The sequence below is a fragment of the Rasamsonia byssochlamydoides genome (genome assembly GCF_041956645.1).
Source record: "Rasamsonia byssochlamydoides strain NRRL 3658 unplaced genomic scaffold VTN77scaffold_8, whole genome shotgun sequence".
In the NCBI taxonomy this organism is placed as follows: Eukaryota; Fungi; Ascomycota; class Eurotiomycetes; order Eurotiales; family Trichocomaceae; genus Rasamsonia; species Rasamsonia byssochlamydoides.
Genome location: NW_027192391.1, coordinates 54369 through 77338, shown reverse-complemented (window position 1 = coordinate 77338; position 22970 = coordinate 54369). Strand labels below are relative to the sequence as shown.

At 51.9% G+C, this 22970-nt stretch overlaps 7 protein-coding genes across 7 annotated transcripts; 4 read left to right on the top strand and 3 right to left on the bottom strand.

Annotated features, from left to right (window-relative positions):
• Window positions 1-332: 332 nt before the first annotated feature.
• VTN77DRAFT_8874 (uncharacterized protein) lies at window positions 333-2237 on the bottom strand (the record flags this gene model as incomplete). Its single annotated transcript, XM_069425419.1, has 4 exons — window positions 333-570; window positions 676-779; window positions 833-1121; window positions 1186-2237. The coding sequence occupies 4 exons, from the start codon at window positions 2235-2237 to the stop codon at window positions 333-335; spliced, it is 1683 nt and encodes a 560-aa protein (XP_069280751.1).
• A 1252-nt stretch (window positions 2238-3489) lies between these two features.
• Window positions 3490-9157, bottom strand: VTN77DRAFT_8873 (uncharacterized protein; the record flags this gene model as incomplete). The annotated part of the gene is made up of 4 exons (XM_069425418.1): window positions 3490-4848; window positions 4901-8005; window positions 8072-9032; window positions 9090-9157. 4 exons carry the CDS (start codon window positions 9155-9157, stop codon window positions 3490-3492), a joined length of 5493 nt encoding a protein of 1830 aa, XP_069280750.1.
• A 463-nt stretch (window positions 9158-9620) lies between these two features.
• Window positions 9621-11915, top strand: VTN77DRAFT_8872 (uncharacterized protein; the record flags this gene model as incomplete). The annotated part of the gene is made up of 1 exon (XM_069425417.1): window positions 9621-11915. One exon carries the CDS (start codon window positions 9621-9623, stop codon window positions 11913-11915), a length of 2295 nt encoding a protein of 764 aa, XP_069280749.1.
• Window positions 11916-13136: 1221 nt separating this feature from the next.
• Window positions 13137-13952, top strand: VTN77DRAFT_8871 (uncharacterized protein; the record flags this gene model as incomplete). The annotated part of the gene is made up of 4 exons (XM_069425416.1): window positions 13137-13311; window positions 13422-13646; window positions 13707-13766; window positions 13867-13952. 4 exons carry the CDS (start codon window positions 13137-13139, stop codon window positions 13950-13952), a joined length of 546 nt encoding a protein of 181 aa, XP_069280748.1.
• A 283-nt stretch (window positions 13953-14235) lies between these two features.
• On the bottom strand, window positions 14236-15207 carry VTN77DRAFT_8870 (uncharacterized protein; the record flags this gene model as incomplete). Its single annotated transcript, XM_069425415.1, has 2 exons — window positions 14236-15153; window positions 15202-15207. 2 exons carry the CDS (start codon window positions 15205-15207, stop codon window positions 14236-14238), a joined length of 924 nt encoding a protein of 307 aa, XP_069280747.1.
• A 680-nt stretch (window positions 15208-15887) lies between these two features.
• Window positions 15888-19196, top strand: VTN77DRAFT_8869 (uncharacterized protein; the record flags this gene model as incomplete). Its single annotated transcript, XM_069425413.1, has 2 exons — window positions 15888-16135; window positions 16193-19196. 2 exons carry the CDS (start codon window positions 15888-15890, stop codon window positions 19194-19196), a joined length of 3252 nt encoding a protein of 1083 aa, XP_069280746.1.
• A 1750-nt stretch (window positions 19197-20946) lies between these two features.
• VTN77DRAFT_8868 (uncharacterized protein) lies at window positions 20947-21930 on the top strand (the record flags this gene model as incomplete). Its single annotated transcript, XM_069425412.1, has 1 exon — window positions 20947-21930. One exon carries the CDS (start codon window positions 20947-20949, stop codon window positions 21928-21930), a length of 984 nt encoding a protein of 327 aa, XP_069280745.1.
• Window positions 21931-22970: the final 1040 nt, after the last annotated feature.

Genomic DNA, 22970 nt, shown 5'->3' with positions numbered 1-22970 from the left:
AATAAAAATAATAAAAATAATAAAAATAATAAAAATAATAAAAATAATAAAAATAATAAAAATAATAAAAATAATAATACCAAAACCACACTGTTCTTTTATTTCTTATTTATTCCTCGAATGGAGTAAACCACCCGCCCCGGCACCGTTACGAGTACAAATAGAAAAAAAAACCCCCGAGAGAGAGGTAACTAGGTAGGTAGGTAAGTAGGTATCTTATCCTAATCTTAACCGAAACATCACACATCACATATCACGCACACACAAACGCAGACAGACATAAACAAAAGGGTAGTAAACAAATCAGCTAGATTGTACTGGGATCGCATAAATCACAGCTTAGCAGCGGCAGCAGCACCAGCAGCAACCTCCCTCTTCGCTCTCTCCCGCAGCTCCCTTCTCAGGATCTTCCCCGAGGGATTCTTCGGAATCGAGTCGGTGAAGACGACGCCTCCGATGAGCCGCTTCACGGGCGCGACGCGCTCGTTTATGAATTTTGTGATGGCCTCGGCGGAGGCGGTGTGTCCTGGTTTGAGGACGATGTAGGCGCGGGGGTACTCCTCATGATTCCTAGAAATACATCATCAGGTCAATGTTTGCAGTGAGGGGAAACGTGGTGAGTAGAAATAAAGAAAAGGATGCAAGGCGAGATGTGTAACTGGACGACTAGCTTACACTTGAAGTCCAATGACGGCAGCGTCGGCGACGGCAGGATGCTCTAACAGCTGAGCTTCGAGCTCTGCGGGAGCGACCTGGTTGCCTTTGACTTTGATGAGTTCCTAGAAAATATCAGAATGAGTCCTAAAAAGCTGCCACTGCTGTTATGGTGTACCTTCTTCCTGTCAACAACATAGAACTTCCCCTCATCATCCACATACGCAATGTCGCCCGTCTTCAACCACCCGTCCTCCGTCTTGGTCTCCCTCGTCGCCTGTGGATTGCGCCAGTAGCCCTTCATCACGTTTGGGCCGCGAACCCACAGCTCCCCCCGCTGGTTCCGGCCCAGCTCGGTGACGCCGTCGTCGGCCATGATCTTGGCTTCGCAGTTGGCGAGCAGCTCGCCGACCGCCGCGGTCGTGCTTCTCTCACATGGATGCCACGAGAGGAATGAACATGTGACTCTGGTTGCACAAAATCAGCTTCTGTGATTGACTACGACTGACTTCACGCGAAGAGACAACCTACTCAGTCATCCCCCAGCCCTGCTTGATGTTGACCTCGCCCGATTTCCACAGCGCCTCGGCTTCTTCACACACCTCTCTGCCTAACGGCGCCGCGCCACAGCTGATGCTCTCCACGCTGCTGAGGTCGTACTTCTTCACGGCGGGATGCTTGGCCAGCGCGACCACAATCGGCGGCACGATGATCAGGGTGGTGATGCGGAAGCGCTCGATATACTCCAGCACCTTGAGAAAGTCAAACCGAGGCTGGACATACACCGGGATTCGGCGCAGGATCGCGGAGACCGTCAGCGTCTGGGACATGGCGTGGTACATTGGCAGAAAGGCCAGCCAGCGGGCCCTCTTGTCCTTCTCCTCGAACTCGGGATCCAGCTTGGACAGGTGCAGCGCTTGCACCGTGTTGGCGACGTAATTTTTGTGCGTGATCTCGACCCCCTTCGGCTTGCCTGTCGTACCGCTGGAATAATTGAGCGCCAGGACGGAATCAGCTGCTGCTGGGGTATCCAGCGGATCCCAGGCGAACCGACTGCCTTCTTCTTCAGACGCGATCAGCTCGCCCCAGTAGCGACAGCCGCGCTTGCCCTCGCCTTTCCCCTCGTAGACGGCGTTGTTGAAGACAAAGATGCGATTTTTGCTCATGCCGATGAGTTCTGCAGCTGCGATGCCGGTGTCCAGGCTCGACTCCGCGCAGAGGAGATACGTCGCCCCGCTGTCCTGCAGCTGATATGCCAGCTCGCGGGGGACGTAGGTGGGATTGGCGCCGGTGAAGATGGCGCCCGCCATGATCGTGCCCATGAACACGACCATATAGAAGAGGTCATTGCCGGAGAAAAACAGGATGCGATCGCCTGGTTTTATGCCAGACTTGCGCAGTCCGGCCGCGAACCGCTGACTCCAGAGGCGGTAGTCATGGACGGTGAAATAATGCGTGTCGGGGCGCGCGGCTTCCAGCAGACATCGCTGGGTCTTGGACAGCGGATGAGTGGGGGATTTGAAGATGAGAGAGGCCAGATGGGTGTCGGGGATGGGAACTTCCCAGCGCGATTTGACGGGCATGTCGACTTTCTTTTCTTTGGTATATCCCCTTTTTCCAGATGAATAGAGAGAGCTAAGGTTGCTGCCCAGCTGGAGGACAAAGAAGAGCCGCGAGAGAACAGTCGTCAGAAGGATTGGCAGTGAACTACACAACAGGTCAATTGCGATCAGCCATATATCAGATAAAATAGACGATAATCAGCGAGGTGAAGCGCAGGTTTAATGTGATGTGACGTGGTACTCGGTGGAGGAGAGAGAGGGCGAATTCAGGCCGAGGGACAGTGACCAACCTCACTAGTTCTATCAGTTTCCTACTTCGGAATGATGCAGTGCATTACAGGCACAGAGTCCGTAGTACTGCCCTGATTATGCAAATGCAATGAGTTGACGCTAGTGGGACACCAGTGGTCACTGACTGAGCAGTTCCCTAGGTAGGTAGGTTGGTATCAGCTTGCCCAATGCTCGGATGCTTATTGTTGGCACTATAGTGTAATAGTGCAAGCTACCATAATGCTGGAAATATCCTATACTCCCTGCTGCTGCGGCTGTACCTATACATTCTTGCTAGGAATGCAGATGACCCGAACAAAGACGTTTGTTGTCTTTCCTTTGTTTTGTTTATATTCCGAGCCTCTTACCGCCAAGAAGCTAGCCATGTCGGAAGATATCTGCGTTGCGTTCCATTGTCGGTCACCAGCTGGTTGTCAGACTGATCATTTTTTTTCGAAAATGGCCCTCTCCTCTAATGTTGATAGCAATGGTGTTGTGATTATGCTGCCTAGTTACGGAAGTGTTGAAATCCAACAGCGATCACATCATGGATTAATCCCGGTATCAACCAGGATCATTTAATTAGTTCATACTTGCCAATGATCATTCCCCCACACGGGGAATGCCAAGTGGGGCTGGCAAAGCTTCGCACTTCACCAGCCGAGGTTGCCGGTAAGCAGCCGACATGCAGTATCTGTATCAGTAGGGCCATTGTGGATAGAATCAATCACTTACTCCGTATATTCTTCCTAAATAAGCACATCTATGGGGAAATTACCCTTATCTATATAGATCAGGAAAGGGCGCAATTGTCTCCTAATCGCGTCGATAGAAATAGTCTATAACCTCGCTGAGAACAATGCTTCAACACGAATAGCGTCTATAATAGTATTCAGATTCTATTTCTTTTATTCAACAACACATAAAATGGCTTCTCCGAAACAGTCCAATAGGATGACCAAACAACGCCAGCTATGTCCAGAATCAACCACGCTACGCTGCTTCATGCTTCTCCTCCCAGACAGGTCAACGCCGCCGTCAACTCCGCAACAATCTTCTCTTCCAACCGGCTCTCGGCTCCCGACGCCGCGTTCAGCGGCTTCTGCCGTGCCATCTCGAGCTCCTTCTCATTGGTCGCCACAATGCGTGCCCGTAGACTGGGTCTCCGGCTCAGCAGCTCCTCGATGTCGTCTTTCACTTGCGCCTTGTCCCACTTCAGCTCTTGAATAGCCTGCCCGTCAATGCCCGTGCTAGGACCTGCTTCCCGATATCTCTGCAGGATGAACGAGATCAGTGCCAGCGAATATGCCTCCGATGCCATCGCCAGACAGATTTTCTTCGCCGATTGCGGAGACGCCACCGGCGCATGCACTCCTGCGAACGACTCGGCCGCCCGATTCAATTGCCCCTCGAATTGATTCAGGAACGCAGCCACCTCTGGCGCAGCGCGATTCACATGATAGAGCAGGTTGAGGCACAGCGGGAGGAACCCGCCCGTCCAGATGGCATATAATCGAGGCACCGGATCAAAGGGTCCACATCCCCGAGGCTGCAAGAGAACGCGTGTCAGGCGACAGCTCGACAGCTTCATCAAGACCGCTTCAACAGCAAGATATTCTGCCAGCATGGGGATAGAGGACAGCTCGACCAAGAAGATGATACTGAGCTCGCCATAGATTGGATCCCCCTCAACGGTGAGCTGGTCAGCCCACGAGAATAACGTCGTCGCATATCGCGCAACATCGTTATCTTCAATGTGATAGACGATGTGCTCGTAGATTCTCTCTGCATTCTTCACCCGCAGAGCCGTCTGAAGGATGGCAGTCAGGATCGCAAAGTCCTTGGGAGAGCATTTTTGCGGCTCATCATGCAGGTAAGTCGTGAGAGACCGGAATCCCTGTGCAATCACCACCTTCACGACTTCCACGACAGTCGAGAGGTCAGACGAAAGCTCAGGCTTCTTACTCACAGCCTCCGGGGCCGCTCGGGAGGGCCCTGCTACATGGAATTGCAGGGCGAGGAAGAGGACATTGAGAAGAGAGCGATAATACTCCGTGTCATCGTGAATCAGGGCATTCTCGTAGGTGGTACCACGAGCGCGTATCGCATCCCACACCACTTCCAGCAAGGTGAAGACCTCCGAGCCTCTTGAGCCCACCTCCACAAGCCGTTGAAGCAGGGCTAAGGCGAAGTCGACCCGAGACTGCTGTAACCTGTTGAAGATCGCCTCTTGCGGCACGCTGCGACTGTTCGCATTCAGACAGTTTCGGACCACCGTGGCCATCGACTTCTGCACCCCACTGTCCGGCATGAAATCCGTGGAATGTTCCAAGGCGAAAAATTTCCAGCTGTGGAATAGATTCTATATTCTCATGTTAGTCTGAAGCATAATAACAGTTCGTATCAACACATACCACTTGAGCTTCTACGAGCGATAGGTTGAGATTCGCCCGCTCAAATTCTTCCGCAAAACCTTGGTTTTTCTTCCCACTCCACGCGAAGTCGAACGAAAGTAACTTTTCGGCCAGGTACATGTCGTAATAATAGTCTTTCCCTAGTGGTCGTGTCTCCAGGGCGGTTCTCTTGAAGTTGTGGAGCTTACATCCACTGTACTTCATTTCAAAGTTTTTCTTCAGGTTAGCATGTAACGAGGCATTGTAGCCCGAAACCTCGACCCCATTTTCTGAGAACCATGCAACCAATGGAATCAGCGTCTTGAAGAACGACTGGTCCCTGGCCTCTTTTGCAGAGTGCAGGTAAATGGCACAGAGATCGGCCGTTATGGCGGCGATTTGGGTAAGATATATCTGGGTCGTCGCTGACTGGCCACCGATCTTCAAGTGTGCCACATAGTGGATGAGAGCATTGAAGAAATTCGGGTGCCTCCCTAATTGTGGGGTGGCCCAGGGCCAGTGCTCCTGTGAAAGCGAGACAAATACCAACAGAGTCAGAGAGACTCGCGGATCGACCTGTTCGATATTTGCCAATGTGTCGAGCGCCGTCTTGAGAAATGGTGTTCCTCTCATCGCCGGTGCTTTCTTTCCCTCCGCCTTCTGTTTCAGAGACTCTCGAGGAGACGATCCTGTGAGAAGATAGACCGCGAGCCATTGCTGGCGCTTGCTGACAAACGTGGACAGGAGCCGCCAAATGGAGATAAATAATTGAGAATCATTAAGCGGCTTGTCAAATTGGGCGAGCGCATCGAGAAAGAGGCATGATGATTCGGCACCCAAGTGACCAAGCAGTGACGGCGGCTCCTTCTCCGTATCAGCAGCAGCTCGGGAGACTAACAACTCGAGAAGAGTTATCACAGGGAGACGATAACGGTCGTGATAACAGTACAGTTTGGCAAGGACGGGCGCGGCTTTGAACAATTGTTCCTCTAACAATGAGACAGAAGAGCCGACAAGCTGTGCTGCCTGGATCAATTTAATTGCCAGTTTGAGAGTGGATTTCAGTTGCCTCTCAATGCAGATCAACTGTCGGAGGTACACTGTCGACGTTGGAGTTTGGAGGCCGTTGATGATAATCCGAAGGACTGGATTGAAAGGTAGTTCATCGTTAGAACTGGGTCGGAGAACGTCTAGCACGTATGAAGCCGAGGAGGAAAAGATCCCCGTGATCTTTGACTCGGTGTCTTCCGTCTCATCGATTCCGTACGCGTAATAGAGGATCTTCTCGAAATTGCTGGCGAGGACAGCGTCGATCTGAAGTCTCTGCTCAGGTTCATTGAACCTCCAGTTTCCGTCGCTGTTGTAGACCTCGATCATCGTTCGCACGAAACTCAGCAAAACGTTGCGGATAACATGGGACGGTACTCCCGCGCTCCAATCGGCAGCACTGCTCGCCCTCGATACAATGCGGTTCGATGTCCTTCTGATTGCCAAATGTGATATCGCATCTTCCACAACTGCATCAAAAAGATGAATGCAGCTGAGTAGGAATGGATAGTCTCCTGATGTTACTTCGCAAGCAGAGACAATCGCAGTCATCCGCCCTCCTTGCCCACCCGAGCCAAGCAGGCTACTTCGAGAGAGGAAGGGCCACACTCTGTTGGGCAAGATTGTAATGAGAACACTGATAAACTGCAAGCAAGCAATGGACAAATCTAACGGGCCGCGTGCGCCAGCCTGGATGCCGACATTCTGCAAGTTCCGCTCTAGAATATCGAGAACCACTGAGACAATGTCACCTCGACTAGCAAGGCCGTCACTCGCTATCTCCAGGATCTTTTTGGGCCCAGATTCGTCTTCGTCATGGGCTTTGCCACTTTGAGCGGAAGCCATAAGGTCGGTCAGCAACCCTATTATCTCAGCGATAGTATCTTCATCCGCATCTGGGTTATCGGCCCATTCTTCCAGCCAACTGCCGAGAAAACTCAAGCACGAGTATTGGTGATACCACATGATCACTGCAGGCTTTGACTCCGAAACAACTTGGCCTATTGTTGCAGGCTGAATCTGTGTTCCCGCTGTGACAATTAGAGCATTCTCCGCGCTGGGATTGGGCTTTGGCTTCTTCGACGCTGGTGCTATCATGGGAATCGGCTGAATAAGGGAGACAAAATTTGCATTCTCCTCTTCACGGATGGTTTCATAGCCCTGGAAATCCGGTGAAACCATTTGGGTGAAGGTGTCCATAGTCTCCAGTTCGGAAAGTATTGGGAGGATGCCATCTTCGCTTACTTGGTCCTTGCCCGTCAAAGCACGACACAGCTTGAGGAATGGCACGGACTCATAGGGGAAGCGAGACCGGGCAATTCGGAATATCCTATCCATAAGCTCGTTGTCCTTCAAAAAGACGTACCTCGGATCACTGGGATAACTTATGGAATCGTCACGGCCGCGGAGGGAGTCTGTGGATAAACCATTCAAAATAGCCAGAGCGGCCTCTACAAGTTCCGGCGAATAATCCATGAACAAGGAACTGACGCGGATAAGGCCCAGAAGAGAACTGCGGATCCATAGGCTGGTCACAACATCATCGATAGCCGAGATTGTGCCAACTTTGGAAGCCAAATTGATAATCACCTCAAAGACCTGACCTCTCTCCATCGCCCCTGTCGTTAAGATTGCAACATAGTCATCGCCATAGCTGGGGATTCGGGCTAGATCTAGCATGTCCTCATAGAGAGTCTGCTCAGATCCGCGAACGGGCGATGCGGAAGGGGTGTTTGATTGGAAAGAGTCCACAGCGCTCTGGAACTGTTCCATCTCTCGAGATTCTTTGGCTGAAAGAGCTATGTCCCGCATGGAATGCAAAATCGTTCCCCATGCAAAGACCGCAGGGCTTGCAGTTAAAACCCCCATGCTGACACAGTTGAGAAAAATTTCATTGATTTCGGCGATATGTTCGCGGGAGAGAAAATAGGGACGAGATTGGGCTGGCACCTCAGACTGCGATAGAGATGCATTCTTCCACACGTAAGACATGGACGCCGGGAGTTTTAGAAAGGAGAGAGTTGTCACAGAGGCGAGGGCTTGGAGCGATAGCATTAGGCTCAAGGGATCTTCGCACGGCTACACAGCTTTTGTCAGAGAATTTTTGGGAATAAAAAGTAGGACACGTTCAACGGCAGCACTCACTATGGAAAGCGACTCCAGAAACCTGTAGTCGGCCATAAGATGAAGCCATGAAAGTAACAGGCCTCCTGTTGGAATAGTGTCAGATGACTGAAGGTGCAAGAAGATTATCTGCATAATATGCACGATCTCGTCGATGAGGGTAGTGCGCCAAGTATCTTCAGTCTCCGCATCACTCTGGGCAGCGCTCAGCCATCCACCCCCGCTCTGAAAGTCAGTGAGTCGAATCTGAACGGCTTTGATACAGTCCTCCAGGAATCGATTGCTCTCCTCCCCACTTGTCTTATTCTTAAAGATCGTTTCCCCAAGGGAACGGAGACTATGTTCTCTTGCCGTTTCCTTCCCATTGCTGGGAACAGTCTTCCGCCCTGCGTCACTTGGAATCTTGTCGCGTAAAGAGAGGCTCAGCAACTTTCGTGACGTCTTGAGAATATGGCTCCTTTCCGACAAGTAAATATGCCGCAACCGTAGACGTCTGGACTCCTCAGATGAAAAATCTGTCGAGTCGTCTGCACCGCCGGGGGTCGTTTTCTTCAAAATATCCATCACCTGCGGTCCGGCAAGCGATACTCGGAAGTTATCCACACTTGTTGCATCCTGCAAGCTCGTCGCTTCTTCCGCCGAAAATCTGGCCAGGAGACGCGCGTTGGGCCGGTTCTGCCATTCCAGCACTGTGATTCGCAATGCCGTAACCTCGTCGATGCCGGCATTCTGGCTGAGCCACAGAGCATCCGATTTGATCTCGTCTAAATTGTAGGGCGCTTGCGGTGATGTAGCGACATTGATCGCAGCTGTCTTCGACTCAAATTCAGATTTGGATTTGGCAGACGGCGGGGCGAAGGGAGCAAGACTATGTGAGAGGAGACGGATGCTTTCCGGATGCCACAAGAAAGGCTGTGCGCTTCCTGCATCATCGGCATTCTTTTCGGGGTCGCATAAATACAGGAAGACTCTTTTCCATGACCTACTGCATGTTAGCCTCCTCTTACACGAATGGAGATCCTCATGGAGATGCGCGTACAGAAGCTGGGCGTCCCCAGAGAAACATTTGTCCAGGGACGCAAAATAGGCTTCCGGGACCGGAGCCATCGGTGGCACAGTTATATCATTATCCAGCCCGAAAGAAAATTGCAATTCACGAGGAGAGGTCGTCTGCTGGGGCTGGAGGTCCCCAGGGCAAAATTGGCAGGAGCTGTGGAGGATTTTGAGCTTGAGCTTGAGCTGAATTGAAGTTTCAATCGGCGCGCGACAACAATGAATGGTTACCTATCTGGGTCTAGCGTCATCACGGGCCAGCCACCAACCGAATTTGGCATTTTCGAATGACCCAGCGGACTAATCGCAGGTACTCCGTCGGCTCCGCGCGATCGGTTAGCTTGGAGTCATCAGTCATTCTTTCATTCTTTCATTCTTTCATTACAGGCCAACTGCGATTGATAATTGTTCAAGGTGCACGGTGCTCTGGACAGAAAGACCCTTGAGTGAATGTCCGGCGTAAGCACCGGCATCTATCGCACGGTCCTACGTCCCCGAACTTATCCTTGCCCTCAAGATGGACAACGGTCTAGTTGATTACTCACCCCACCATCCCACCAAGGCGGAGAAAATTGGCACCGCCAGCAATGTCATTCTGATCGATAACTATGACTCGTTCACCTGGAATGTCTACCAGTATCTCGTCCTGGAGGGCGCGACCGTCACGGTTTTCCGCAATGACAAAATTACACTGGACGAACTGATCGCAAAGAAGCCGACTCAGCTGGTGATCAGTCCCGGCCCGGGCCATCCCGACACTGACGCGGGCATCAGCAAGGATGCCATCCAGTATTTCAGTGGTAAAATCCCTGTGTTCGGGGTTTGCATGGGCCAACAATGCATCATTTCCTGCTTTGGCGGCAAGGTCGATGTGACTGGGGAAATCTTGCACGGCAAGACGTCGATATTGAAGCATGACTCGAAAGGCGTCTACGCGGGCCTTCCACCTTCTCTCTCTGTCACCAGATACCACTCGCTTGCGGGGACTCATTCGACCATCCCCGATTGTCTCGAAGTGACCTCCTGGGTAAACTTGGATGGCGATGACGGCAAGGGCGTCATCATGGGTGTCCGACACAAGGAGTTTGTCGTGGAAGCTGTTCAATTCCATCCCGAGAGCATTCTCACGGAGCACGGAAGGACGATGTTTCGGAACTTTCTGAAAATGCGAGGAGGTACCTGGGAGGAGAACCGACGTTTGAATGGCGAGTCCAGCACGGTCCCTGTGAACGCCAATGGTGATGCCAAGCAAGGAAAGAAGACGTCCATCCTGGATACAATCTACGCCCATCGAAAGGCAGCTGTTGCAGCCCAGAAGTTGATCCCTTCGCAGCGGCCTGAAGATCTCCAAGCTTCCTATGATCTCGGCATCGCGCCACCGCAGATATCTTTCCCCGCCCGTCTCAAGCAGTCTCCATATAATTTGTCACTGATGGCAGAGATCAAGAGGGCATCACCATCGAAAGGGATAATTGCGGCCTCAGTCTGCGCTCCTGCGCAAGCCAGGAAGTATGCCGCGGCTGGCGCTAGCGTCATTTCTGTCCTGACTGAGCCAGAATGGTTCAAAGGAAGCCTGGACGATCTGCGCGCTGTCCGGCAGAGCTTGGAGGGTCTGCCAAATCGGCCTGCGGTCTTGCGCAAAGAGTTCATCTTTGACGAGTATCAGATACTGGAAGCTCGCCTGGCTGGCGCGGATACCGTGTTGCTTATTGTGAAGATGCTCAGCGTCGAGCAGCTGAAGAAACTGTACAACTACTCCCGAAGTCTCGGAATGGAACCTCTTGTCGAGGTCAATACCCCAGAAGAAATGAAGATTGCTGTGGAACTTGGTGCTCAGGTGATCGGAGTCAACAACCGTGACCTCACGAGCTTCGAAGTCGATCTGGGTACGACCAGTCGTCTCATGGACCAGGTACCAGACACGACCATCGTTTGTGCTCTGAGCGGAATTTCAGGACCAAAGGATGTCGAAGCTTACAAGAAGGATGGTGTGAAAGCTATTTTGGTTGGCGAGGCCCTGATGAGAGCAAATGACACTGCCGCTTTTGTCTCTGAGCTCCTGGGTGGCAGTATAGAGAATGCCCCTCCGCCTTCACCCCTGGTGAAGATCTGTGGCACTCGGTCCCCAGAGGCAGCTCGCGCCGCGATTGAAGCTGGTGCCGACTTAATCGGTATCATACAGGTCGAAGGACGCAAGAGGCGTGTTTCGGACGATGTTGCCTTACAGATCTCGCAGGTTGTCAAATCGACACCGCGCGCGAAGCAACCAGCTCCAGGCTCGCAAAATAACCCAAACTACTCCTCAACTGAGTATTTCGACTATTCTACGAGCGTGTTACGCCACCCTACTCGCGCACTGCTTGTCGGTGTCTTTGCCGATCAGCCTTTGTCCTACATTCTGGAGCAACAACGGAAACTAGATCTCGATGTAGTCCAACTGCACGGGTCTGAACCGGTGGAATGGGCCAGCTTGATCCCTGTACCGGTCATCCGGAAGTTTGGTCTTGGTGAACCTGGTCTGGCGCGCCGAGCATATCACTCTCTGCCGCTACTTGATTCTGGAGCTGGAGGCTCTGGCGAACTTCTGGATATCTCTGGCGTTCAAAGAACGCTCGAGAGTGACGATGGCCTTCGTATCATCCTTGCTGGCGGGCTAAACCCGGACAATGTTGCCGAGACGGTGAAGAAGCTGGGCAAGTCTGCGAGGAAGGTCGTGGGGGTTGACGTGAGCAGCGGGGTGGAGACGGAAGGCGTTCAGGATTTGGACAAGATCCGTGCTTTCGTCAAAGCTGCGAAGGAGATTCAATTATAGTCTTTCGTCCATTGTAAAATAAATGAGCAGAACAGTGATGTCTCTGTCTGCAAAATATTTATTTTCCCTCATCGTGTACCCACCTTGCCAGAATCTGACTTGAGATATTTCTTACATGTTGCCAGTTTACGTATGCCCTTGGACCTTTGGACTTTCGGGAAATATCTCACTTTGTGTCATATATACATACCTGATTGATCTAAAAATATAGTTTTGGGTCATTTGTAGTGTACACTCTACACCCACCCACTCCATGCAGCAGATCTTCATCACTCGGCAGACAATGTACAGTACAGTATCCATCACTCCAACCCTCACTTCGATTCACCTCGGTTCAGTGAGAGCAATCCAAAATTCAACGAATAGTGCCTTTCAAGTCATTGCTAATCTCACAACCGATAACATAATCAACAACTAGGTCCCACCTTGCCATCGATGATGCGGTAAGCAAGCGTCTGGGAAATTCGATACAAAGATCGCATGTACAGTACATACTGAGGATAGGACCTCAGAAGCAAGCAAGAAGAGGTCGTTATACATCCTAGATTCGAAACCTCGACGGAAGAGGTTCCTTATAGTCGACTTACTTGATGGTAAGAGGCCCTGTCGAGAGAGGCAGGCAGCTAAGCTGATACAGATGCAGATGCAGATGACAAGTGAGGAGACGAGATCTCAGGGATAGAGTGTAATAATACTAGGCGATCAAGGTAACTGTATAGGAAGTAGGCTCTCAGACGAGCTCGACACTGTGGGAGAGAAAGGGAATATCAAAAAGTTATGTACATACCTAAAGGAAGATGGAAAAGAAACTATAGGAGAATAAGTGACAGAAGGTAACGGAGTTGACAACAGTTGAAGAGAAGCATACACAACCTAAAGCTAACTTGATTGGAAACGCTTCTTACTTTCTCTCTCCTTCTTCTGGGTATCTTCTCTCCCTGCTTTAGATTTACATCATCTTATTTCTTTTAGAGGTATTCTCCTATTTTCTTGATCGTTCATATCTGCCTCATCTTCTCATCTCCTATTACTCCAATCCAATCCTTAACCCCCTAACATCTTCTCCTCTCGGAACTTGGATTCGTCTACCTCACCTTGCAGTCCACTGCCTTTCTTTAAAGACTGTTCTTTAATCTCTCTTACAGACGCAGTCTCTCCGTCTTCCTGTTTACCTTCACAACTGACTGCGAAAGAAAGCAGAAAGAGGATTCCTCCGCAGACATGGGAAAGTCCTTCAAGAAAATCCACGCCTGCGCCGTGGGCAGCTTCGGCGATAACACAGAGAAGATCCCGCAATGGATCAAAGCCAACGGCGGCGTCTACTCGAAGGAGATTGATGATAGCGTCACGCATCTTATTGCTACGGAGGCGGCGGTTAAGAAGAACGTCGAAGCTGGTAAGTTATTTGCCTTGGCTCAAATATCACAAGGATTGCACTTGTCGTCTTTTTTTTTATTTTCTATTTTCTTTTCGCATCGTTTCTATGCTGAGACTTTGAGGAAACAGTCCGACAGGCAAAACGCCTCAAGCACATCAAAATCGTCACGTACGACTGGCTGGAAGACTCGCTGCAGTCCAAGACCCGTCGACCGAAACGCGAAGGCCCCTATCTTTGGGAGCGGATCTTGAAGGAGCAGAAGAGGAAAGCTGCCAGGGGTAGCAAGGTTCAAAAGAAGTCAGCCGTGAAGAAGAAGCAGCAGCAGAAGCAGAAACAGAGGGGCGTCGATGCCGGTAAGATAGGAAATGGAATGAAATTTCAGTAGCAGGTCGTCGTTACTAACTGCAACGCAGCAAAGTCCTTGGAAGACTTCGAAAAGGGTGCTCGTGCCATCGTTTCCGAGATGGAGTCGTGTATGTCATGCGATGACTCTCCTTCGCTCATTTCTTCACTAACTGACTGACTTACCGGTACATCTGTATACGACAACAGTGGGTTACCATCTTTACACAGACCACAAAACCGGTGTGACGTACTCTGCAACTCTCGTTCGACCGTCTGTTATCAAGAATCGGAAGGAAAGTACCTCGCCAAAGTAAGTCGATACCTAACGGCCCTCCTTTCTTGGATAATTCTCCGTTCACAAGCATAACATTCTTACATGGCTGCTTTCTCTCCGTCAAGGGTCCAAAATGAGTATTTATTATTTATCGAAAAAAAAAAATAATCCACAAGTCAATTCAGAAGTCATAAGTCCACAGTCCGTCAAACTTGAGCGTGAAACAAATCCTTTTTTTTTCCCGAAAAACCCATAGTACGCCGATCATACTCTGTAATATAGCCTTGCTATGCAATACATAAATGTTTTCCACAGGGATATCGTCACAGGTAATCCTTCTTCCGGCTGGTTCTGGTATACTGTGTCAGAGCCCATTCGACATCGCCGCCCGAATTCTTCTCCAGCGTCCCTGACCGGATCTCGAACAGCCTCATCGTCATCCGCGGCCCGACCTCAGCTAATTCCACATCCTGGTATCCCGTCCGGACGAAGACGTGGTGTCGCACCTCGATGCTGTCTTCCTTATTCCGGAACGTGATCACCCTGTTGCCCAGTTTCCCACCGCCCTCGCGCGGCGGGAAGAGGTGTTTGAGGATCCGCACGACGCGACGCCCCAGTTTCGTCGTGAAGCCCTCGAAGATCAGATGCGGATAGCTTTCCGACACTGTCCCGCGGGCCGAGTTCGGGATGTCCGCGCGCAACATGACGTTATGTAGCGAGAAGCTGGCGGTCGGGCCGTGAGGGAGATGCGAGATCGTGATGGCGGTGGGCGTGCCTCGATGCTCGTGCAGCAGAACCATGTCCGTCAGCGCAGCGGCATTGGCGCTGGCGACCAGGTCTGGCAGAACCAGGTTTCCTCGATTCAGACGGATCGAAGTAGGCAGGAGTAGGCGCATCTCCTTCGCAAAAGTGCTGAGACGCGCAGAAGGCGAACGAGAGGTGGTAATGAGGGGACGGGGATCGATGAGGCCCGAAGTGAGCGCATATTCGTCGTCGACGTCGAGGAGTTCGGTGTCCTCCCTTTGGGCCTTTTGGGCCTTGGACTGGGTGGAGGTCGACGGGAGCGACTCATCGTATTTGAAGTCTTCGCGCAGCTGCTTGTCGTTTGCGATCGACGGGTCCAGGGGTTTCCCAGATGCTAGAGATGCCTTGAGCTTTGCGCGCTTCTCGGCGATGGCAGCATCGCGGAGCTGGAGAGCTTTCCGGTAGATGTAGTCCCGGCGCTCACGCGCTTGACGGCGCTAGAAACGATTAGCAGGCTACATGATAGAGAGAAGCGAAATACTCACAAGCATGATTGCACAGGGAAAGCACTGCAGAAAATTCCCTGTTATGGATGGTGATTGATTGGTCTATTGACGTCCTGGCGAATGTATTTTTTTCTGGCGCAGCTGGTCGTTCTCGCCACCCGGAGAGGGGGCTTTCTCTGGCTTTTCCCCGATCTGTGGGCGCCAAGCCGATCGATTCTTCTTATTCGGCGATTGACAAGCAGCCACCAACTGTGCGTGCGGAGCGCCTTTTGCTTGCCTCCATCTCCAACATCTCGCATTCCTTTTCATTTCATTTCTCAGCTGGTGACGGAGGCGTCGTCAGCTTCTCGATTTCTTCCGTGAAGCTCTTCCTTCACCAGCGAATTTCCGTCGGGTGAATGTCTACTCCGTCATTGGGATTGCCTTTCCTCGCATTCCTTGGCTTCCCCCGCTCTCTCGCACCCTTGCTTATACTGCTCGACAAGACAGCCTCTGTCTGAGCTCAAACACACACAGTGGCGGTCCTGTTTCCATCTCCGTCAGACTGCCTCTGTTTACCTTGACACGTCTTGGTTGCAATCACGACTTGCAACACGACTTGCAAACACGACCGGATGGTCGCACAACCCGTTTGATCGCTTGCCCATTCCGCATCTGATAGTCACCACCCCGATATCCTCCGCCAGCATCACGAACACGCCACCACAGGCGTGAGGTCGGTCAAGATGGAAGCTTTCAAACATATGGGCAATCATCTGGTTTCGGATTCGGCCTCTACCATCAATGCAAGGGACGACCTGGAGGACGAGAGCATTCTTGGTGCTCGTCGCCGGAGACATGATGACGAGGACGATGCGTCCGACGTTCTCGACGATGACGACCTCGAGAGTCTGGCGAGCGTCCCAGCCGGTGGTAATGCCAAAAAACAAAACAAGGCTGAAGAGGAGAAGGAGCTTCCTCCGCATGCCTGCGCGTAAGTTTGACGTTAAGTGATTTTTATTCTGCAAGTTACTAACTATCTTATCTCTAGATACTGCGGCATCCACAATCCTAGCTGCGTCGTCAAGTGTCTGGCCTGCAGCAAATGGTTCTGCAGTGCCCGTGGCAACACCTCTTCCTCCCACATCGTGAACCACCTCGTCCGTGCTCGACACAAAGAAGTGCAGCTGCACCCGCAGTCCTCGCTGGGCGATACCATTCTCGAATGTTACAACTGCGGGACAAAGAATGTCTTCCTCCTGGGTTTCATCCCGGCCAAATCCGACACCGTCGTCGTTCTCCTGTGCCGTCAGCCTTGCGCTGCCATGCCCTCATCCAAGGACATGAATTGGGATACGTCGCGCTGGCAGCCCCTCATCGAAGACCGCTCGTTCTTGCCTTGGCTGGTGGCTCAGCCCTCGGACCAAGAGCAACTTCGAGCTCGGCATCTGAGTCCACAAATGATTGCCAAGTTGGAAGAACTGTGGAAGGACAACGCCAATGCTACGGTTGCCGACTTGGAGAAGGCGAACAACGTTGACGATGAGCCGGCTGCCGTCTTGCTGCGCTACGACGACGCCTTTCAGTATCAGAACGTGTTTGGCCCTCTCGTCAAAATCGAAGCCGATTACGACCGCAAGTTGAAGGAGTCGCAGTCACAGGATAATCTGGTCGTCCGCTGGGATCTTGGTCTCAACAACAAGCATTTGGCCAGCTTTGTCCTTCCCAAGCTCGAGCTGGGCGACGTCAAACTGGCCGTCGGTGACGAAATGCGTCTGAAGTACACTGGCGACCTGCGTCCAAAGTGGGAAGGAGTGGGATACGTGATCAAGATCCCGAACAACCAATCCGACGAAGTCACCATTGAGTTGCGTTCCAAAGGAGATCATAAATCCGTCCCCACCGAATGCACCCATAACTTCACCGCGGATTACGTCTGGAAGGCGACCTCATTCGACCGCATGCAGCTTGCCATGAAGACTTTTGCCGTCGATGAGATGAGCGTGTCCGGTTACATTTTCCACCGTCTTTTGGGTCATGAGGTGGCGGCGGCACCGATGAAGACGCAGCTGCCAAAGAAGTTCAGCGTCCCTGGCCTCCCAGAACTGAACGGCAGCCAGATCAATGCGGTGAAGAGCGTGCTGCAGAAGCCTTTGAGTTTGATCCAGGGTCCTCCAGGAACTGGCAAAACGGTCACCTCGGCCACCATCATTTACCATCTCGCGAAAATCAACGGGGGCCAAGTTCTCGTCTGTGCGCCTTCGAACGTCGCCGTTGACCAGCTCTGCGAACGAATTCACCGGACTGGCCTGAAGACCGTCCGTGTGACGGCCAAGTCTCGGGAGGATGTCGAATCGCCGGTGCGGTTCCTCTCTCTGCACGAGCAGGTCCGCATGAACGACAGCAACATCGAGCTCGTCAAGCTCAATCAGCTGAAGGCAGAGCTCGGAGAGTTGTCCAGTCAAGACGAGAAGAAATACAAGCAGCTCGTTCGCGCTGCGGAACGAGAAATCTTGAGCAATGCCGATGTGATCTGCACTACCTGCGTGGGTGCCGGCGATCCCCGCCTGGCGAAATTCAGGTTCCGAACCGTTCTGATCGACGAGTCGACGCAATCTGCGGAGCCGGAGTGCATGATCCCGCTCGTGCTCGGTTGCAAGCAGGTAGTCCTGGTTGGTGACCACCAACAGCTGGGACCGGTCATCATGAACAAGAAGGCCGCCAAAGCCGGTCTCAACCAGTCACTCTTCGAGCGTCTTGTGATTCTTGGCTGCTCTCCTATCCGGCTGAACGTGCAGTACCGTATGCACCCTTGCCTGTCGGAGTTCCCGTCCAACATGTTCTACGAAGGGTCTCTGCAGAACGGTGTCTCCGTGGCACAGCGCCTGCGTCGGGATGTCGACTTCCCCTGGCCCGTTGCCGACAGTCCTATGATGTTCTGGGCCAGCCTCGGCAATGAAGAGATTTCAGCGTCCGGCACGTCCTATCTCAACCGGACCGAAGCTGCCAACGTCGAGAAGGTTGTGACTCGTTTCTTCAAGGCTGGCGTGCAGCCCCAGGACATCGGTATCATTACACCCTACGAAGGCCAGCGCAGCTATGTCGTCCAGTCGATGCAGATGAATGGCACCTTCAAGAAGGAACACTACAAGGAAATTGAAGTCGCTTCCGTCGATGCGTTCCAAGGACGAGAGAAGGACTATATCGTGTTGTCCTGCGTGCGCTCCAACGACCACCAGGGCATTGGTTTCCTGAGCGACCCTCGTCGTCTGAACGTCGCTCTCACCCGAGCCAAGTACGGCTTGGTCATCCTCGGTAACCCGAAAGTCCTGTCGAAGCACCCATTGTGGAACTATCTTCTCCTGCATTTCAAGGAGCGGAAGTGCCTCGTGGAGGGTCCCTTGAACAACCTCCAGGAATGTATGATTCAGTTCCCCCGTCCTAAACAAGCGTACCGTGGACCCCAGCGGTTCCAGATGGCGTACAACCACGCTTCGAACATGGCTAGTAGCATGGTGAATGGCCGGAACGGACACCGGAATGACTACCATGACTCAGGCTCGGTGGTCGGCTATATTCCCGACGACGTCTCTTCTGTTCACTCCTCCGCCCTTGGTGGGGTTGGCATTCCTTCTGGATATCCGCCAATGTTCCAGAACTTCGCAGAAGCGTGGCCGGCCCTTCCAGGTGCTCGTCGGACTAACGGTGTTCGAGGCAAAGGAGCGCCGAGTGTAGCTGGAGAATCTGTGGCGGCCGAGTCTGATGTGACTGGCAGCGTCATTGACGGCAAGGGCGTTGGCCAGGGAGGCGTCAGCCTAGCTGGTCTGACCATCAACGACGTGACCAAGCAACCCAGTCTGAGCCAGTCTGACCGACTGAAGCGGTATGTTGAGTCCGGTGGTCGAGACGGGTACAAGTCCGGCGTGCACGATAACGGCAGCATTTTTGGTGGCAGCACGGCGAGCAGCATCCGCGTTACTCGCGGGGTTCCGGACGACGACGCGCGGAGTGTCTCGACGGCTTTTGCCAGCCAGGTTGGCGGCAATTACGATTGAGCGTGACGGGTTGAGTTGATTGCTCCGTATGCTGCCAAGCTGAATGCAGTTTCGACCTGGAGCCGACGGCTTCACTTCCAAGATCATCGGGTCAGCCGAAGTGAGACGCCGCACGTTTGTCGTCTGTCTGACGATCCTGTAGAGTCTTGCCGGGACGGAAGGGTGAGTTGGTTGCAGCTGGCCAAGTAAAGAAGGAATTCCTCTAACTCGTTGGCAGTGAGCTTTCTATCGATAATGCTGCCACTGCCGTCGGCAAGGCTTGTTGTTGAATGAGTTATGAAGCGATGTTTTATGAGTGGATGTTGGACGGGTAGACCACTCTGCAGGCGCTGACGGGTCTAGAGATACGGCCGATCTAGTGGCAGGTTGTCGTCGTTACCTGCTATGCAAGATAAGCAAGGGCTAGAAAGGGCTTCAAGGAGACCCTCTAGGTTCAAGATCCTCCTGAGCGTCTGATCGGCTCTTCGTGTAAAAGAAGGCCTGTCTAGGGCTTGTCATGGAGGTGTCAGAGGTATCGTTAGTGGACGGCAGATGCTCCGTGGTCGTCGACCGATCTGCTCGTGAAAGGCCCTCTACATCCGACGTCCTTGCTTCTCAGCACGAAGTCCTCTTCTTCCGGGCAAGCCAAGAGTTCGATGGTCGACGACCGTGACGTCTGTCTGCATGTCTACCTATCTACCTATCTATCTATCGATCGACCGATCACAACGGGTCTCCGCGGGATACTGACTGTTTTCCTCATTTGTATGTACTGTACCTGCTTGCTTTTGCTTTTGGTCGCTCGTTCAGATTCAACTAAATAGTTCAAACTAAATACGTATATGTGGCTCGCTCTTAATCAATCATCAATCGCATCTTGACGGGTGATCAAAGATCTCCTTTGATTGACTTACGTCGTACAGTGTAGTTGCGATAATTCCCATGCTAATTAAGCAGTGAGGGAGGGGTCTAAGTCGTGGCTTGACATAAGAAGTAATTAATTAATTAGGTAGATACTACGAGGGCACTGTATATGGACGCAAATAGCAGTAGATTGGCACCTCCTAGATACCTTAAGGTATGCAGGTACGGAGTAGCAGGTAGCAGGTTCAGGGTTAAACTAAGCTACCTAAATCTCCGGAGCACATGATTTTAGGTTAGACAGCTACCTAGGTATGGTAATCCTGCTATCTCCGCCCTCTTTCGGAGTTAACGAAAAGCATCAGATTCACCACCACCTTCTCCTCCTTTCTACATCTACCTATGTACATACATATCTCTTTCTTCCCTTTTTCCACCAATAGAATAGCTGAAAAAAAAAGGGGGGGAGGGGGGCTAGTGCTCTGATGCAAGAATAGTCGTTGATGGGAGGGGGAATTTTTGCTCAGTTACTCCATACAGATTATTAATCCCTGAAGAATAATGATGAATTCCCCGACGGAGTTTACGATTTATCAGGAGTATTTTCCCTTTTAACTCCGTTGGCATGCCAGGATGAATGTCGGCCAACATGCGATGCGATGCAGTCAGTCAATCAGACGGTCAGTCAGTTCTTACTGTTGCATTGTTGGCTGGGCTGGGGTATTTATAGAGTTTGCTCTCTCTCTCTCTCATCTTTCTCGTTCTCTGAGATATTTGTACTCCAAGTTGATGTTCTTCTAGGTATACAGGATAACCCTCTGAACTGAACTGGACTGGACTGAACTGCTGTTCTCATCTCTTCTACATATCTTCTATTCTACTCCCATCCATCTTTTTGAGACAAGATAATATGGCCCCCCGCATCTTCATCACCGGCGCAACAGGCTTCATCGGCCGCGTCGTGACCGAGTTCGCCGTCGCAGACGGATACGACGTGCACGGCCTGTCGCGCACCGATAAAGGGGACGCGCTCCTGCGCTCGCTAGGCGCGACTCCCGTGCGCGGGGAGCTGACGAGTCTGGACGTGCTGCGGCATGAGAGCGCGCAGGCCGATATCGTCCTGCATCTGGCCTTCATCCACGACTTCACCGGCGACTACGAGGCGATCCTCGCCACGGACGCCGCGGCCGTCGATGCCCTTGCTGCACCGCTGCAGGGCACATCCAAGCCGCTGGTCATCACGTCTGGCACGGCCGTCGTCGAGCCTGACCCGTCCGGCGGCGAGACGGACGAGGAGGCGCCTCCTGTAGCGAACCCGCTGCTGCCGCGCATCCGCTCGGAGCGCCATGCTCTCTCCTGGAGCGAGAGGGGTGTCCGTGTCGCTGCGCTCCGGCTCCCGCAGTATGTCTACGGACGCGCTGATGCGGAAGGCAACACGACCGGCTTCGCGCAGATGCTGATGAAGCTGGCCGCGCAGGCGGGGGAATCAGTCTATATCGGCGAGGGCGCGAACCATTTCTCTTCAGTGTACGTCGACGACGCAGCGAGACTGTACCTCCTCGTCGCGAAGCATGTCGCACAGCAGAACGAGGTGAAACCTGGCGGGGAGATCTTCAACTGCACGGGCTCGACGACCATCACCTACCGCGCCTTAGCGAGCGCCATCGGCGCTGTTCTTCGCGTTCCAGTGCGGTCGATCACTCGCGAAGAGGCTGAGAAGCGCTGGGGCACGTTCATGACTTGGTTCGTGTCGGTCGAGAACCGCTCGTCGAACCGGAAGGCGATGCAGGTGCTGGGGTGGCAGCCCAGGGGAGTCGATCTGCTGACGGAGATTGAGAAGGGGAGCTATGTTGCTATGGCGGAGAGGCTTCGTAGGGGAGGAGATGGACATTAGTTAGGCATGCACATGGTGGGTTGTAGGGTGGCTTCGTTCAGTCAATATATCCATGATGTATACTGCACATACAGGTATACAAGATACAGTATATGTACTGTATGTACATCCATCTATCATAGATGAGATTATGGCACTCTCTTGACAAAGAAACTCGTCCTACGTATGTTGTAACCCATTAAATCTAAAAGCAGGGAAGAATAAAGGGAAAAAGAGAGAGGGAGGGAGAAATCTGTCATTGCTGGTTACAAGTAAATACGTAGCTAGCAAGAGAAAAAGACCACGTAAATAAAATCAGAAAATGTAAGGTATAAATTTGGATTTGTCGTCTGAGTTTAAGGTGTCAGGAGAGACAACAAGAAGAAAGGGTACGGCTTTCTTCAAGAATATATAATAATAATAAATGCACTCTTCGGATAGAGAGATAGATATACCTAAGCAAGTCGATTACTAGCGTATGTGGGTCATTAAATAAATAAATCATAACAGGTAACGCATAATAGTCAGGTACTGTATGTATGGAGTACAGAGTACTCCGTACCTAGGTGGGATGTTAGCTAATAATATATTGCCTGTTATGATCAAGAATATTGAAGAGAGTCGTCTCTCTATACGGAGTAACTTGGAGATAGTTGATGCTGGCCTGCAAATGGAAATATTAGAATATCCCCTTGATGAGGGGGCATGTTAAATGTGGAGAATTCGCCACGAGGGAAGGTAAAAAAAAAGTTCTACCTTTCAACAGGCAAGTTGCATACTGCAGCAGATCTGATGTCAGCCCTGGATGGCCTGTAAACAACGAACGCAGATGGATTAGGTGCTACCATGTGGCTAGCTAGTCACTGACTACTCCATACTCCGTACCCCATACCTAGGTAGTTAGTTTATGCTTACCTGATCCCACCCGTTAGAACCTAGGCCTGCATACTGATATACGGAGCACCCCGGCAGACTGCACACACGTGGCACAAGCGAAAAGTACGGGCTCCGGAGTATGATATGGGTCAAGTTTGTCTCAATTCGACAGCTTACCATCGAAG